At 37.9% G+C, this 12,325-nt stretch overlaps 1 protein-coding gene across 2 annotated transcripts in view; it reads left to right on the top strand.

Moving 5' to 3' along the window:
* The window catches only part of RIC1 (RIC1 homolog, RAB6A GEF complex partner 1), an 81,484-nt gene that overhangs the window by 25,813 nt on the left and 43,346 nt on the right, over window positions 1-12,325 (top strand). For both annotated transcript variants that reach the window (XM_065406276.1, XM_065406275.1), the window contains exons 4-5: window positions 8,162-8,269; window positions 12,161-12,303. In XM_065406276.1, the coding sequence (XP_065262348.1) occupies window positions 8,162-8,269; window positions 12,161-12,303 (251 nt within the window). The remainder of the gene's footprint in view (window positions 1-8,161; window positions 8,270-12,160; window positions 12,304-12,325) is intronic.

Here is a 12,325-nt window from a genome sequence, read left to right as displayed (position 1 = left end):
GAAGGAGTAAATAACACTTCCTTATTTACTTTCTCTATACCACTCATGATTTTATAGATCTCTATCATATCCCCCCTTAGTCGCCTCTTTTTCAAGCTGAAAAGTCCCAGTCTTATTAATTTCTCCTCATATGGAAGCTGTTCTATACCCCTAATCATTTTTGTTGCCCTTTTTCTGAACCTTTTCTAATTTCAATATATCTTTTTTGAGATGGGGCGACCACATCTACACGCAGTATTCAAGGTGCGTACCATGGATTTATATAGAGGCAATATGATATTTTCTGTCTTCTTATCATTATTATTGGCTCCAGCATCTGTGGACCAAGAGTGATTTAACAATTACGGAATTTAAATTGTTAAAACTTTTATCTTTCTCTTGTTTTCACTGCCTTCTGACATCTGGATCTGCCTGTATGCAATGCTTGCACTCTGTGCATTTTCTGGTTATGACAGCACCTCTCCCAGCTTTCCTAAAAAGGAATCTGTCCATTATGCGCGAGCTAGTTTTAAAATAATAAATTCCATACAGCTCCTAATAGTTCCCTTCACATGTCCGTAAATTATAAATGATACTTGGACAGTAAGCTCTCTCTTGGACACCATTCTGTGTTCATCCTTTCTGATACAAACACCATTATATTTCTAAAATGCTGTGTAGTACTGCTTGTGTTGTTCACATTATTAATTCTTCAACTAAGGTGTAAATTCACAATAAACATTTGAGACCAATCCCAAAATGAAGTCCTCCAGAAACACCAGAGAAGACCACATTTATTTTTTCTTAATATTTGTAAGCTGAAAATAATTGAGTAAAAGGGGACTTGCATGGTGGGATGGCTCAGGGAGACCATTTCAGGCCTGTCTCACAGATTACAAAGAAGCAAAAAATACACAAATCCAATTTAAAAAAATCTTTGTAGCTCATTTTTATGGACCCTTGGGTAGTTTCTGCAGCAGGCAATTGTGACCTCTCTGTAATGCCTTCCCCATGGCACAATACTTGATGTTGGTTAGTTAATAATGGCACTATTTAATGTTCAATAATTTGTAAATATAAAGTAAATCACAAAAGTGTCCCGGCAAGGTGCAGATACCAGGGCTGATTAAGGCTGGAAAGGAGGTATATTTCTGTAGTAAGGTGGACTAAAGAAGTAGTGGGAGATTGGTGCAACAGGCTTTTGGATATTTGTTACACATTACCCATATCTCTTCAGTAGAAAAGGAATCACTGTATTGGTGTTTGCATCTTCATTTAAAGATAAAATATCTTTTACGTACTGGACTGACGGGGATTCCTGGGAACCCCTTGCTAACATTTTAGCAACACCAAATTGAAAGAAAGATTAGTATGCTTTCTCTGCCTCTGTTGGAATTTACCTCTTTTCTGGATACTGCTTTATCATTTCTGCTAGCATTGACTTATCACAGGGCTCATTTTAAAAATACTTCTGAAGGATGAATTATTTTGCCTTTGGAATGGAGCAGGGTGTATCAAATGGCAGGTATTCAGGTTTTTTCGACATGGAGGTCTTCATGCTCCTTCACTTCCCACTCAAAATTGTACAAGTTTGTCACTGTGCTATACAATTAGTCTGCTCAGCATATTTTTTAGGAACAGAGTGCAAACATTTCCAGTGAAGTGGAACTCAGTATATTTGCCCAGTGCTGCTGCTGCCTTTGACTAAAACTGAGCATTTTTTGTTGAAATAAGAAAACCTATTCCCTTCATCCCTGCATCAGTTTTTTAATGGAAGGTATTGACTTCAGTGGGAATGGTATCTCATGCTTCCTCTTACCTCTTTCCCTGCTTATATGCAAGTAAAGCTCTTAATTTTGCAAGTCCTGTAACAAATTTCTGTGTTTATTGTTTAGATTTCCTGCCCTTGTTTACAGGATATACCTGCATTGTTCGAAAACAAAATGGAAACCAATGTATTAGTCTGGAGAGGACAGTGTTGCTCACCTACAAGAAGGAATGGGGTTGGACATGGGAAAAGATGAAGACAAGTGAGAGATTTTTGGAGAGAAGAGGTGCAGCAATTAAATGGGAATTATTTTTAAACAATTTAGTCGGTTTACACCAAGTTAAAGTCTTCTCACTTAAAATATGAATGTCATAATTTGGAAGATGCTTCTCTTAGCTCTATACTAACCATATAGTATTCATGATCTTAGCTGTGCAGTGAAATAGATGCATCATAGGTGACATGAGATTGACTTATAATTAAAATATCTTGAAGGAATTATTCTGTGGTCTGAAATCTTATCAGGATAAGAATTTGTGCCTCTTTGATTCTTTATGATGTATTAAAGAAGGCCTGAACGTTGCAGTTTCCTTCCCCCATTCTTATATTTTACCACAGAAATATGAGGGACATAAAATTTTGTCTTCCTGATTTTTCTGAAGGCTGTCCTTGAATCACAAGGATGTAACGGGAGTATTCTCAGGTCTTCACTTTTAAAGATCAGGAATGTTAAATCTTTAACAGACAGGCTGAGGTGTTTAATGCCTATTTTCCTTCAGCCTTCAATAAGAGGGTTAATTGTGAGTGGATGTTTAACATGCTTAGCATTAATAACACGGGGAAAGGAACACAAGCCAGAATAGGGAAAGAACAGGCTAAGTTAATATTTAGATGAGTTATATTTATTCAAGTTGACAGGGCTTGACAAAATTCATCCTAGGTACTTAAGGAACTAGTTGGAGCAGTCTCAGTACCAGTAACAAATATCTTCAAGAACTCATGGAGGACTGGAGAAGAGCAAACACAATACTTACCTTTAGAAGGAGGAACAAAGAGGACCCAGGGAATTATAAACTAGTTAGCCTAACTTTGATACCTGGAAAGATACTGGAACAAATTATTAAACAATCAGTTTGTAAAAGCTCCTAAAGGATACTAGGTGACACATAATAGCAACATAAATTTGTCAAGAATAAATCATGCCATACCACCTAATTTCCTTTTTTGACAGGGATAGGGGGAAGTGGTAGACATGATATATCTTGATTTTTAGTAAGGCTTTTGACACGATCCCACATGAAATTCTCATAATCAAACAAGGGAAATGTGATCTAAATGGAATTACTATAAGGTGGGTGCACAGCTGGTTGAAAACCCATACTTGGAGTAGTTATCAATGACTTGCTGTCAGACTGGGAGGGTGTATCTAGTGGGGTCACTAAGGAGTCTGTCCTGGGTCCAATACTGGTCAGTATTTTCATTAATGGAGTGGAGAGTATGCTAATAAAATTTGAAGAGGACACCAAACTGGGAGGGTTTGCAAGCACTTTGGAGGACAGGCTTAGAATTTAGTGTAACCTTGGTACATTGGAGAATTGGTAAGTAATCAACAGGATGAAATTTAGTAAAGACAAGTGCAAAGTACCATATATACTCGTTCATAAGCTGAATATTTTTGGTAAAGTGACGCATCAAAGAGTGGGAGCTGCGATCGGCCGAACCTGCGGACGCCGCAGGTAAACAAACCGGCCTGCCCCGCCAGGGTGCTTACCCTGGCAGGCCGCGGGCCAAAGGTTGCCGATCCCGATCTAATACATTGTAGTTTCGTTTACCTGCAGGCGCTCCAAGTAAACAAAACGTCCCGACCCGCCAGCAGCTTACACTGATGGGCCAGGAGCCAAAGTTTTCCAATCCCTGAAATATAGGGTCGGCTTATGAAAGGGTCATACAGTTTTTGCTATTTTTACCTATCCATTTTGGGGGGTCAGCTTATAAATGAACGGGCTAATGAACGAGTATATACGGTATTATACTTAGGAAGGAAAAATTGAGTGCACAAATATGAAATGGGGAATAAATGGCTAGGTAGTACTGCAGAAAAGGATCTGGAGGTTAGAGTGAATCACAAATTGAATATGAGCCAATAGTGTAATGCAGTGGCAAAAAAGGCCCAATATAATTACGGTATGTATTAACATAAGTGTCATATGTAAGACATGAGAGGTAACTGTCCCATTCTGCCTGGCACTGGTGAGTCCTTAGCTGGAGTATTGTGTCCAGTTTCAGGCGGGACATTTTAAGACAGATGTGGATAAACTGAAGGGAGTCCAGAGGAGATGAGCAAAAATGATTAAAGGTTTAGAAAATCTGACCTATGAGGAAAGATTTAAAAAAAAACAACCCAAACTTGGGAACGTTTAGTCTTGAGAAAAGACTGGGATGGGGGAGATACCTGATAAGAGCTGTTATAAAGAAGATGGTGATCAATTGTTCTCCATGTCCACTGAAGGCAGGGCAAGAAGTAATCTTATTTGCAGCAAGGGAGATATAGATTAGATATGAGGAAAAACTATCTAACATTAGTATACTTAGGTACTTAAATACATTACCGGGGAGGTTGTGGAATCCCTATCTTTGGAGGTTTTAAAGAATGGGTTAGACAAACACCTGTCTGGGTTGGTCTAGGTATACTTGTTCCTGGCTCAGCTCAGGGGGTCGACTCACTAGATGACCTCTGGGGGTCCCTTCCTGTCTTACATTTCTATGATTCTGTATTTATATTAAGTAACAAAACCAAAATCAGAAGTTTTAAATAGTGAATAAAACCCAACTTTATCTCTTAGATAAAGATATGCTCTTTCATGGCATCTGACCTAATTCTGCCAGACCTTCAGTCATCCAGGGCACTAGTCAAGACGTGAATTCCCAGTGGAGAGGAACAAACGGAGAAACCTTTTGGGCCCTCTGCTTACCCTGTAAAGAAGCAAAAAACCAAAATAAACAAAAAAACCTAATTAACCTATTTCTTCAGCAAGGGTTTTTTCCCTGTACGTTTTAATGCAAGTATTGTTCTGCAGAAAATGTGTCACAAGCTCATAGACATCAAGTTCTTTGGCTTTTGGGGAAATGTTTTCATCCCTCTTAAGTGCTTGTATGAAATCACTGCAGTTACTTAGAATTTGAATAGAAGTGCAGTAGCTGCTGATGTGGCAACACAGAAACATTCCTTCCTGCTTCTGTCAGCAACATGCATTTATGGTTTAAAGGTCAAAGTGATTTAAATAGTAAAACCGACTCATGAAAATGTCTGTCATTTCTGAACACAGTATACTTCTGGATTTTAATACACCTTCTTAAACTGCATTCGTATTACGTAAGAAAGAGTGTTTATCTTTTAAATCAGAGAATCTGACGTAAGAATTAGAAAAATTTCTTCAATGAACAGAGAAAGAAGAGATTACAATGTTAACTTAAAACATTATAAAATATTTTTGTTTAATTCATCAAACTGTGATCTGTCTCTCCCTTTGTGGTATTTGGATAATGGGAGATACATTTTATTTGCAAAATTATAATCAGCAGCTAATTAATGAGTAGTAATTAGTGGTGAAACTGTGTGTACACACTAGCTTTTTCCTGAAATTTCCTCTTTACTATAGTTCAATGGCTCTCAACCTTTCAGACTACTGTACCCCTTTCAGGAGTCTGATTTGTCTTGAATACCCATTACAAAATCAGACATAAAAATACAAAAGTGTCACAGCACACTATTACTGAAAAATTGCTCACTTTCTCATTTTTACCATATAATTATAAAACAAATCAATTGGAATATAAATATTGAACTTACATTCCAGTGTATAGTATATAGAGCAGTATAAACAAGTCATTCTCTGTATAAAATTTAAATTTGTACTGACTTCACTACTACTTTTTATGTAGTCTGTTGTAAAACTAGGCAAATATCGAGATGAGTTGATGTACCACTAGGAAGACCACTGCGTACCCCCAGGGGTAGGGGTACATGTACCCTGGTTGAGAACCAGTGCTGTGCTATAGATGATGTAGCTCTGACCTTGGAAGACTAGTGTAGAGCTGTTTTCAGAGTAGCAGCCGTGTTAGTCTGTATCCGCAAAAAGAACAGGAGTACTTGTGGCACCTTAGAGACTAACAAATTTATTAGAGCATAAGCTTTCGTGGGCTACAGCCCACTTCTTCGGATGCATATGCATGCATCCGAAGAAGTGGGCTGTAGCCCACGAAAGCTTATGCTCTAATAAATTTGTTAGTCTCTAAGGTGCCACAAGTACTCCTGTTCTTGTAGTGTAGAGCTGCACTCCTGTGAGTTGATGTTACAGGAACAACCAATGGAATGGTAGACAACAGTGAATTATGAGTCTGTCTGCTGTATTTACTACCTTTGTTTGTTAAAACACAGCATGTTCTTCTAAATAATATTTCTAAACAAAAGCTGTGGGGTGAATCCTGAGAATGTGGTAATCGAGAGCCCACGAAAGCTTATGCTCAAATAAATTTGTTAGTCTCTAAGGTGCCACAAGTACTCCTGTTCTTTTTGCTGATACAGACTAACACGGCTGCTACTCTGAAACCTGTAATTGAGAGAGAATCTCACCCAAAGGACAATGTTTTCTGCAATGCTTACGCAGTGGGGTAAAGTTTAGGCTGTTGTGGTAATGTTCACCTTGTCTGACAAATTTTCTTCCTCTTGTGACTTTTTTCAAACAAACCTGGAGTTATTTTTTGTGTAGAATTTTGTGTTTATGAATCATAACTATAAATTTATTTAACACTTGGCCATACTTGAATTACCTTCTGTTGTGATAGCTTCACAAAACTCTGGATTTTGGATGGTTTGCAGAAGTGCTCCTGCAACATAGTATTTTAATATGAAAATTCTAGCATTTTGTGTTGCATTTCAGCAGGATTGAGCTGAGGTTTAAAATAACTGCAAGTTTATGGCTAGCAGGGAAGAATTAGGGATGTGAAACTTGAAAAAAAGTTAAGATAAAGCATTTCACATCTATAGGGTGCTAGACCTGATGGTCTGCTTCGTTCTACTAGCTCTGGCACTGACTTGTGGGACCTGTATGCCTCACATTTTCCCATGTGTGAAGTAATAAATGCTTTCCTACTTCTCATGAGGTGTGATGCAGAAATAATGTTGGTATAAATGTTGAGTCCTCTGAAAAGCATTGTTGAAATGCTTGTATCTTGTTAATGTGTTAACCTCTGTAATACAACAAAGACCTGCTAAGTCATTGTTTGCAAAACTTCATTCTTCAGAATCACCATGAGAATTGGACTCTCTTCACCTCTCAGAAAAGATTTAGTAGTAAACTTTATAGAGAAGTTTCATATGAAAGATACCATTAATTTTATAAAATATACAGCATTGTGTGTGTTATAGCATAAAGTGTAATTAACACTAAATCAAAATTGACATAAGTAATGAACAAAGTATATAGTCACATGCTAATAAACAGCATTCAGACAGATACGCTGGTTATTAATGAAATTTATCAAGGCTCAAGTATCTCTAATATTCAGGCTGGACTAGGATCATATGACTAAGAATAAATCTAATGTGAATGTATCAAAACTGCATTCAAAATATTTAATTTTGCCAGTGTCAGTTATTCTTAAGTAAGCATCTGCCAGCAATGCCCCTCTGCCATGTACATTGGCCAAACTGGACAGTCTCTACATAAAAGAATAAATGGACACAAATCAGATGTCAAGAAATATAACCTTCAAAAACCAGTTGGAGAACACTTCAATCTCCCTGGTCACTCGATTACAGACCTAAAAGTCGCAATATTACAACAAAAAAACTTCAAAAACAGACTCCAATGAGAGACTGCTGAATTGAAATTAATTTGCAAATTGGATGTCATTAAATTAGGCTTGAATAAAGAGTGGATGGGTCATTACACAAAGTAAAACTATTTCCCCGTGTTTATTTTTCCCCCCTACGGTTCCTCACACCTTCTTGTCAACTGCTGGAAATGAGCCATTTTGATTACCACTACAAAAAGTTTTTTTTCTCTTCTGCTGGTAATAGCTCACCTTAACTGATCACTCTAGTTATAGTGTGTATGGTAACACCCATTGTTTCATGTTCTCTGTGTCTATATATATATATATATATATCCATCTGTCTTCCTACTGTGTTTTCCACTGCATGCATCCGATGAAGTGGGTTTTAGCCCACAAAAGCTTATGCTCAAATAAATGTGTTAGTCTCTAAGGTGCCACAAGTACTCCTGTTCTTTTTAAGCATCTGTAGTTACACTTCAAGAGAAAAAACTGAGTGAGAAATGTGGATCTGCATAATCATTACCACTTGAGACCACAATCAGCTTATTTCAATTTAATGTTTGATTTTTCTTGTAGAGGAAGCCCACATGTGAAGGGGACACCACGTTATAAGGAAGAGCAATGTGCTCCTTCGTTAAATCTAGAGATGAAGAAAGTGCTGGATTTGCAAGCATCTATCACCAGGTGTGGTATATAATCATACACGTGTCTATCTAGAGTTTTTGCCTCAATAATGGAGCTTGTTGTTTAAAAAAAAAAAAAAAAAAAAAGTTGGGGGGAGTGGAACGAGAAAATAGACCAAAGAAAGTAAAATCTAAGTTGCTAATTGGTAGATGGAAAGTGGAAGCTTATTTGCACGAATACTTCGCCTCGGTGCTTGTCTACAGGCCTTGTCTATGGTGTGGATTTTTTGCCCTGGTGTAGCAGCATCAGTACAAACATCTAATGTAGACATCCTGTACAGGTGTAAAAAATTACTCGCACTGCTGCTGCACATTTGTACACCCTTTAGAAACTCTTAGCTATTTTTCAAATAGCTTTTCTATATTCTGTCTGGCTCATGCAAAATACAGAGTAGTATGGTATACAAAACGGTGGTACCAGTCCTCATACCTACTAAACCTGCTAGGGCAGAGACAAAGGCTGAGTGGAGAACTTGACCTGTGAAGTCCAGGGAAAGCTTCCTTCTTCCATTGGTGAGCACATTTCCCTCCCCCCCCCCCCCCAACGCTGAAAGGTACTATATTGAAGTGTCCACACTGTGCTCAGCATTAATACAGGACGAAAGACCTATTTCCTGCCCTGAAAGACTCAGTCTAAACAAACATCATAAATTTAAGTGCACTGGGTTACTCAGAAAGAAACTCAGTCTGGATTGTTTATAATAGGAGTGACTTTTTTAAAGCTGTAGCACTGTGGGGTAGTGTCTATGGGTTTTATGGAAGTGATTTTTTTTCAGATGGGACTTGAAAGAAAAGAGGATGGGTACATGATTCACAGATGTGCAAAAGGAAGTTCCAAGTGTAGGGGCGGCATGGAAGAAGGCACAAAAATGATAGTGAAAGAAGAGGGAGAGAGGAAATCTAAACACAAGTCGCAGCTGAGTTTTAACTTCCATTTAGCCTCCTCTTTTCAGGGGTGCTTGTGTGTACTGAATTGTTAGAGAGCTTATTCCTTCAGTCTCCCACTTCCCTGGTCCTTCTTGCATGAACAGAAAGCAACAATACCTGAAGTCCAAAGGTGCAAACAATTTGATGTTTATTGGGGTGAACTTCCAGCAAGCTTAAATCCAAGTTCCTTTTTCCTTATTTTCGAATCCCAACTTACTTCCGGTTTGCCCCTAATTTAGATAGTAATATTCTTAGCTATACCTTAACCAGTCATTCTACTAAAATTTACCTAAGCAATCCTAACAAATGGTAACATGATTAGCTAACCAATTATACCCCACCACTTTAATTAGTTTACATCCAGCAAAATTAATTATACAGCACACAGAAACAATCACAGAACCAGACTGAGACCATGCAAATAAACATAGCAAAGTGGGGACTATAATGACAAAACAACACAGAAGTGAGGATTTCACAACTACATATATACAGACATAAGGGTTTCCCAGCTGTGTCTATTGATAAGTGAGTTCTTACCAGACAGAAAACTATCAAACTAAATTTCCTTTTACATCTTCTAGGCTCTTCCCTTTCTCTGGAGGTGATAGATCGGATCACCTTCCTAACAGCCCCAGATTGTCTTATTTCAATATGGCTAGTTTGAAATGTGAGGATGTGACCGCACGCTTCCCAGCTTATGCCTGCCTCTTAGCCAAAGGCATTGGCCTAAGAACAGGGCCTCAGACTGTCACAGTGAGAGAAGGCCCTTACACAGATTCTTTCTTTTATACCTCTATAACTAGCTAAATGATAAACATATACCTAAATTCTTAAAGTATAGGCCTTTACAGACAGGCTTGAATATCTATATCCTAACACGAATTATATACATAATGTATGCTATATGCATAGTCTTGTAGAAAGGAAACCTCTATTTTTGACTCATTCTGCAAATATTTAAGGAACACAAATCAATGTTTTAATTTTTACTAAGTTATGAATAGTGCATTGTGGAATTAAATGGGTAGCGCTGCTTCAGATGTGTGTTTTTTAGTTATAGCAAGCAATGGACCTCAGATTTTTTTTCATGTTGTAACTTGAATGGTACTCACCCTCACCGCTCCTTAATATTCTGTGGGGAATTTTGAAAAATATTTACAGTAGGTGTAAAAATTAATAATTTTGAACTTTGTATATGTATTACACACTTGAATATGCGACATTAAAGTAATTTTGATACACATGATTATGAAAACTCAAAAATAACCTGAGAAATCAGAATAAATTTAGCAAAGGATTATTTCAGTGTCTCCAGTATAAATTGTGTATTTTGGCTTGTGTGCTTCTATGTAGAATTTGGCACTGGGTTCAGAGTGCATATAAAATATTTTGTTTGGGAGAAAATAAACATCTTTTGAGTGATTCTTTATTTTTATGAGGTGGAATGATAAGTTAATTCCACAATGAGAGAGAATCTTTCCGGGCACCCTCAACTTCTGCAGATTCTAGGACTTCATTTGAGAAAAATTAAGTTTCTAGGTTGTTGATAGTGAAACATACATAATCAGAGTATAGTGATGACATGTTTTCCTATGTCTGCCTGCAAACAGTTCTGTTACATCTGCCTGAGAGCTTTGCAATGCTGAAGCAGAGTGTAAACTGGTCAGAGTTTTGTTAGTTTTAGCTGCTGCCATTCAGTGTCCTGTGAGCAGTAGTGAATTTGAAAAGAATCTAGTAACCTTCACTCTACATACCCCTCTGCCCATCTTTGTAGAAAGCCAGGAGGCTCTGGATGCGGGGAGGAAGGGGCACTCAGCTTTATCAGACACCTACATTTGCCTAAATAGTCCAGGGACAGCACCCTGGGTCAGAATCCTAGTATTGTCCCTTTTCCCAGCAGAAGATTTCTTATTGAATGGGTGTTGGCTATGGGTAAGAGCATCCCTTCAAATGTTTGACCTTTTGCCTAATAGCCTCTTGCTATTTAGGTGTCTGGTAAATTTCCTAAATCCTTTGTGGAAGAGTCATGAAAATTAAGGGGTGTGCATTGGTGGATGGGTGGAAGAGTGAGTGGGTTGTAGAGGAAATACAGGATTGAGGGAGATGGGGAGAGAATATAGGTAGGAGATAGGAAACATGATGTTGGGAGGAAGAGTGATAGGGAGTGAGAAAAGGAGAGGAAGAAAGGAGGAAAACACTGAAAATAACTTGGGCAGGGGTAGAAAGAGACCACGTTCTGCTATAGGAAAGAAACTGAACTGAAGCCAGACAGGCAAAGAAAGTGTAACAAAATAAACTAAAAAAAAAAAAAAAAAAGTTAGTAAGTGAAAATTCAGTACAGTGCATAATACAGCATACAGGTTTTAGCTATTTTAAATTGTAGGGAGCCTGGCTTTTGGGAGGGGTTTAGCAACTACAGGTATTTTTCACTCTGGCAATAGGTATAGGTCTCAGATTAGCAGCTGTCACATAAAGCTTTGATAAGATAAACTCCTCTTCAAACAGGAATTAATTCAGGGAAGTCCTATGGCCTTTGTTATACAGGAGCTCAGAGTAGATGATCACAGTGGTCCCTTCTGGTTTTATAATCTATGAATATCAGTAATCTGGTATGATGGTTAAGTAATTGTTACTTCCAATAATTTTACACATTTTTCACTTTCACAAAAAGAAAATAGTCTTCATCAGGGGTTCAGATATCAGTAACACTGCTAATTTATCCATTCAATGTTCATGAACTCTGAATTCTTGGAGAAGTGGAAACACCTCATATTTTGTTAGTTCAATATCTTGATAAACCTTTTAACTGCATACTACATCTTCCACAGTGTAACTTGAGTAATTGCTTCCAGACATCTGTTTATCTACAGTGTTATAAAGTAGCATTTTGTTACATGAATAGTCCTCTGAGTGTTTGGTTTAGACAATCCATCTCTGCAGAGTAACAATTGCTTTTCCTCAGTTTGCAGTCCATGCTGGAGGATCTACTGGTTGCTACTGCTGATGGATTGCTCCACCTTATTCACTGGGATGGCATGACAAATGGAAGGAAGGCCATCAACCTATCTACAGTACCATTTTCTGTGGACCTGCAGTCTTCTCGAGGTACTTTCCCACCTCTGTCCCC

This window comes from Emys orbicularis, chromosome 6 (assembly GCF_028017835.1).
Source record: "Emys orbicularis isolate rEmyOrb1 chromosome 6, rEmyOrb1.hap1, whole genome shotgun sequence".
Classification (NCBI taxonomy): Eukaryota; Metazoa; Chordata; order Testudines; family Emydidae; genus Emys; species Emys orbicularis.
This window is presented reverse-complemented; position numbering and strand designations above follow the sequence as displayed.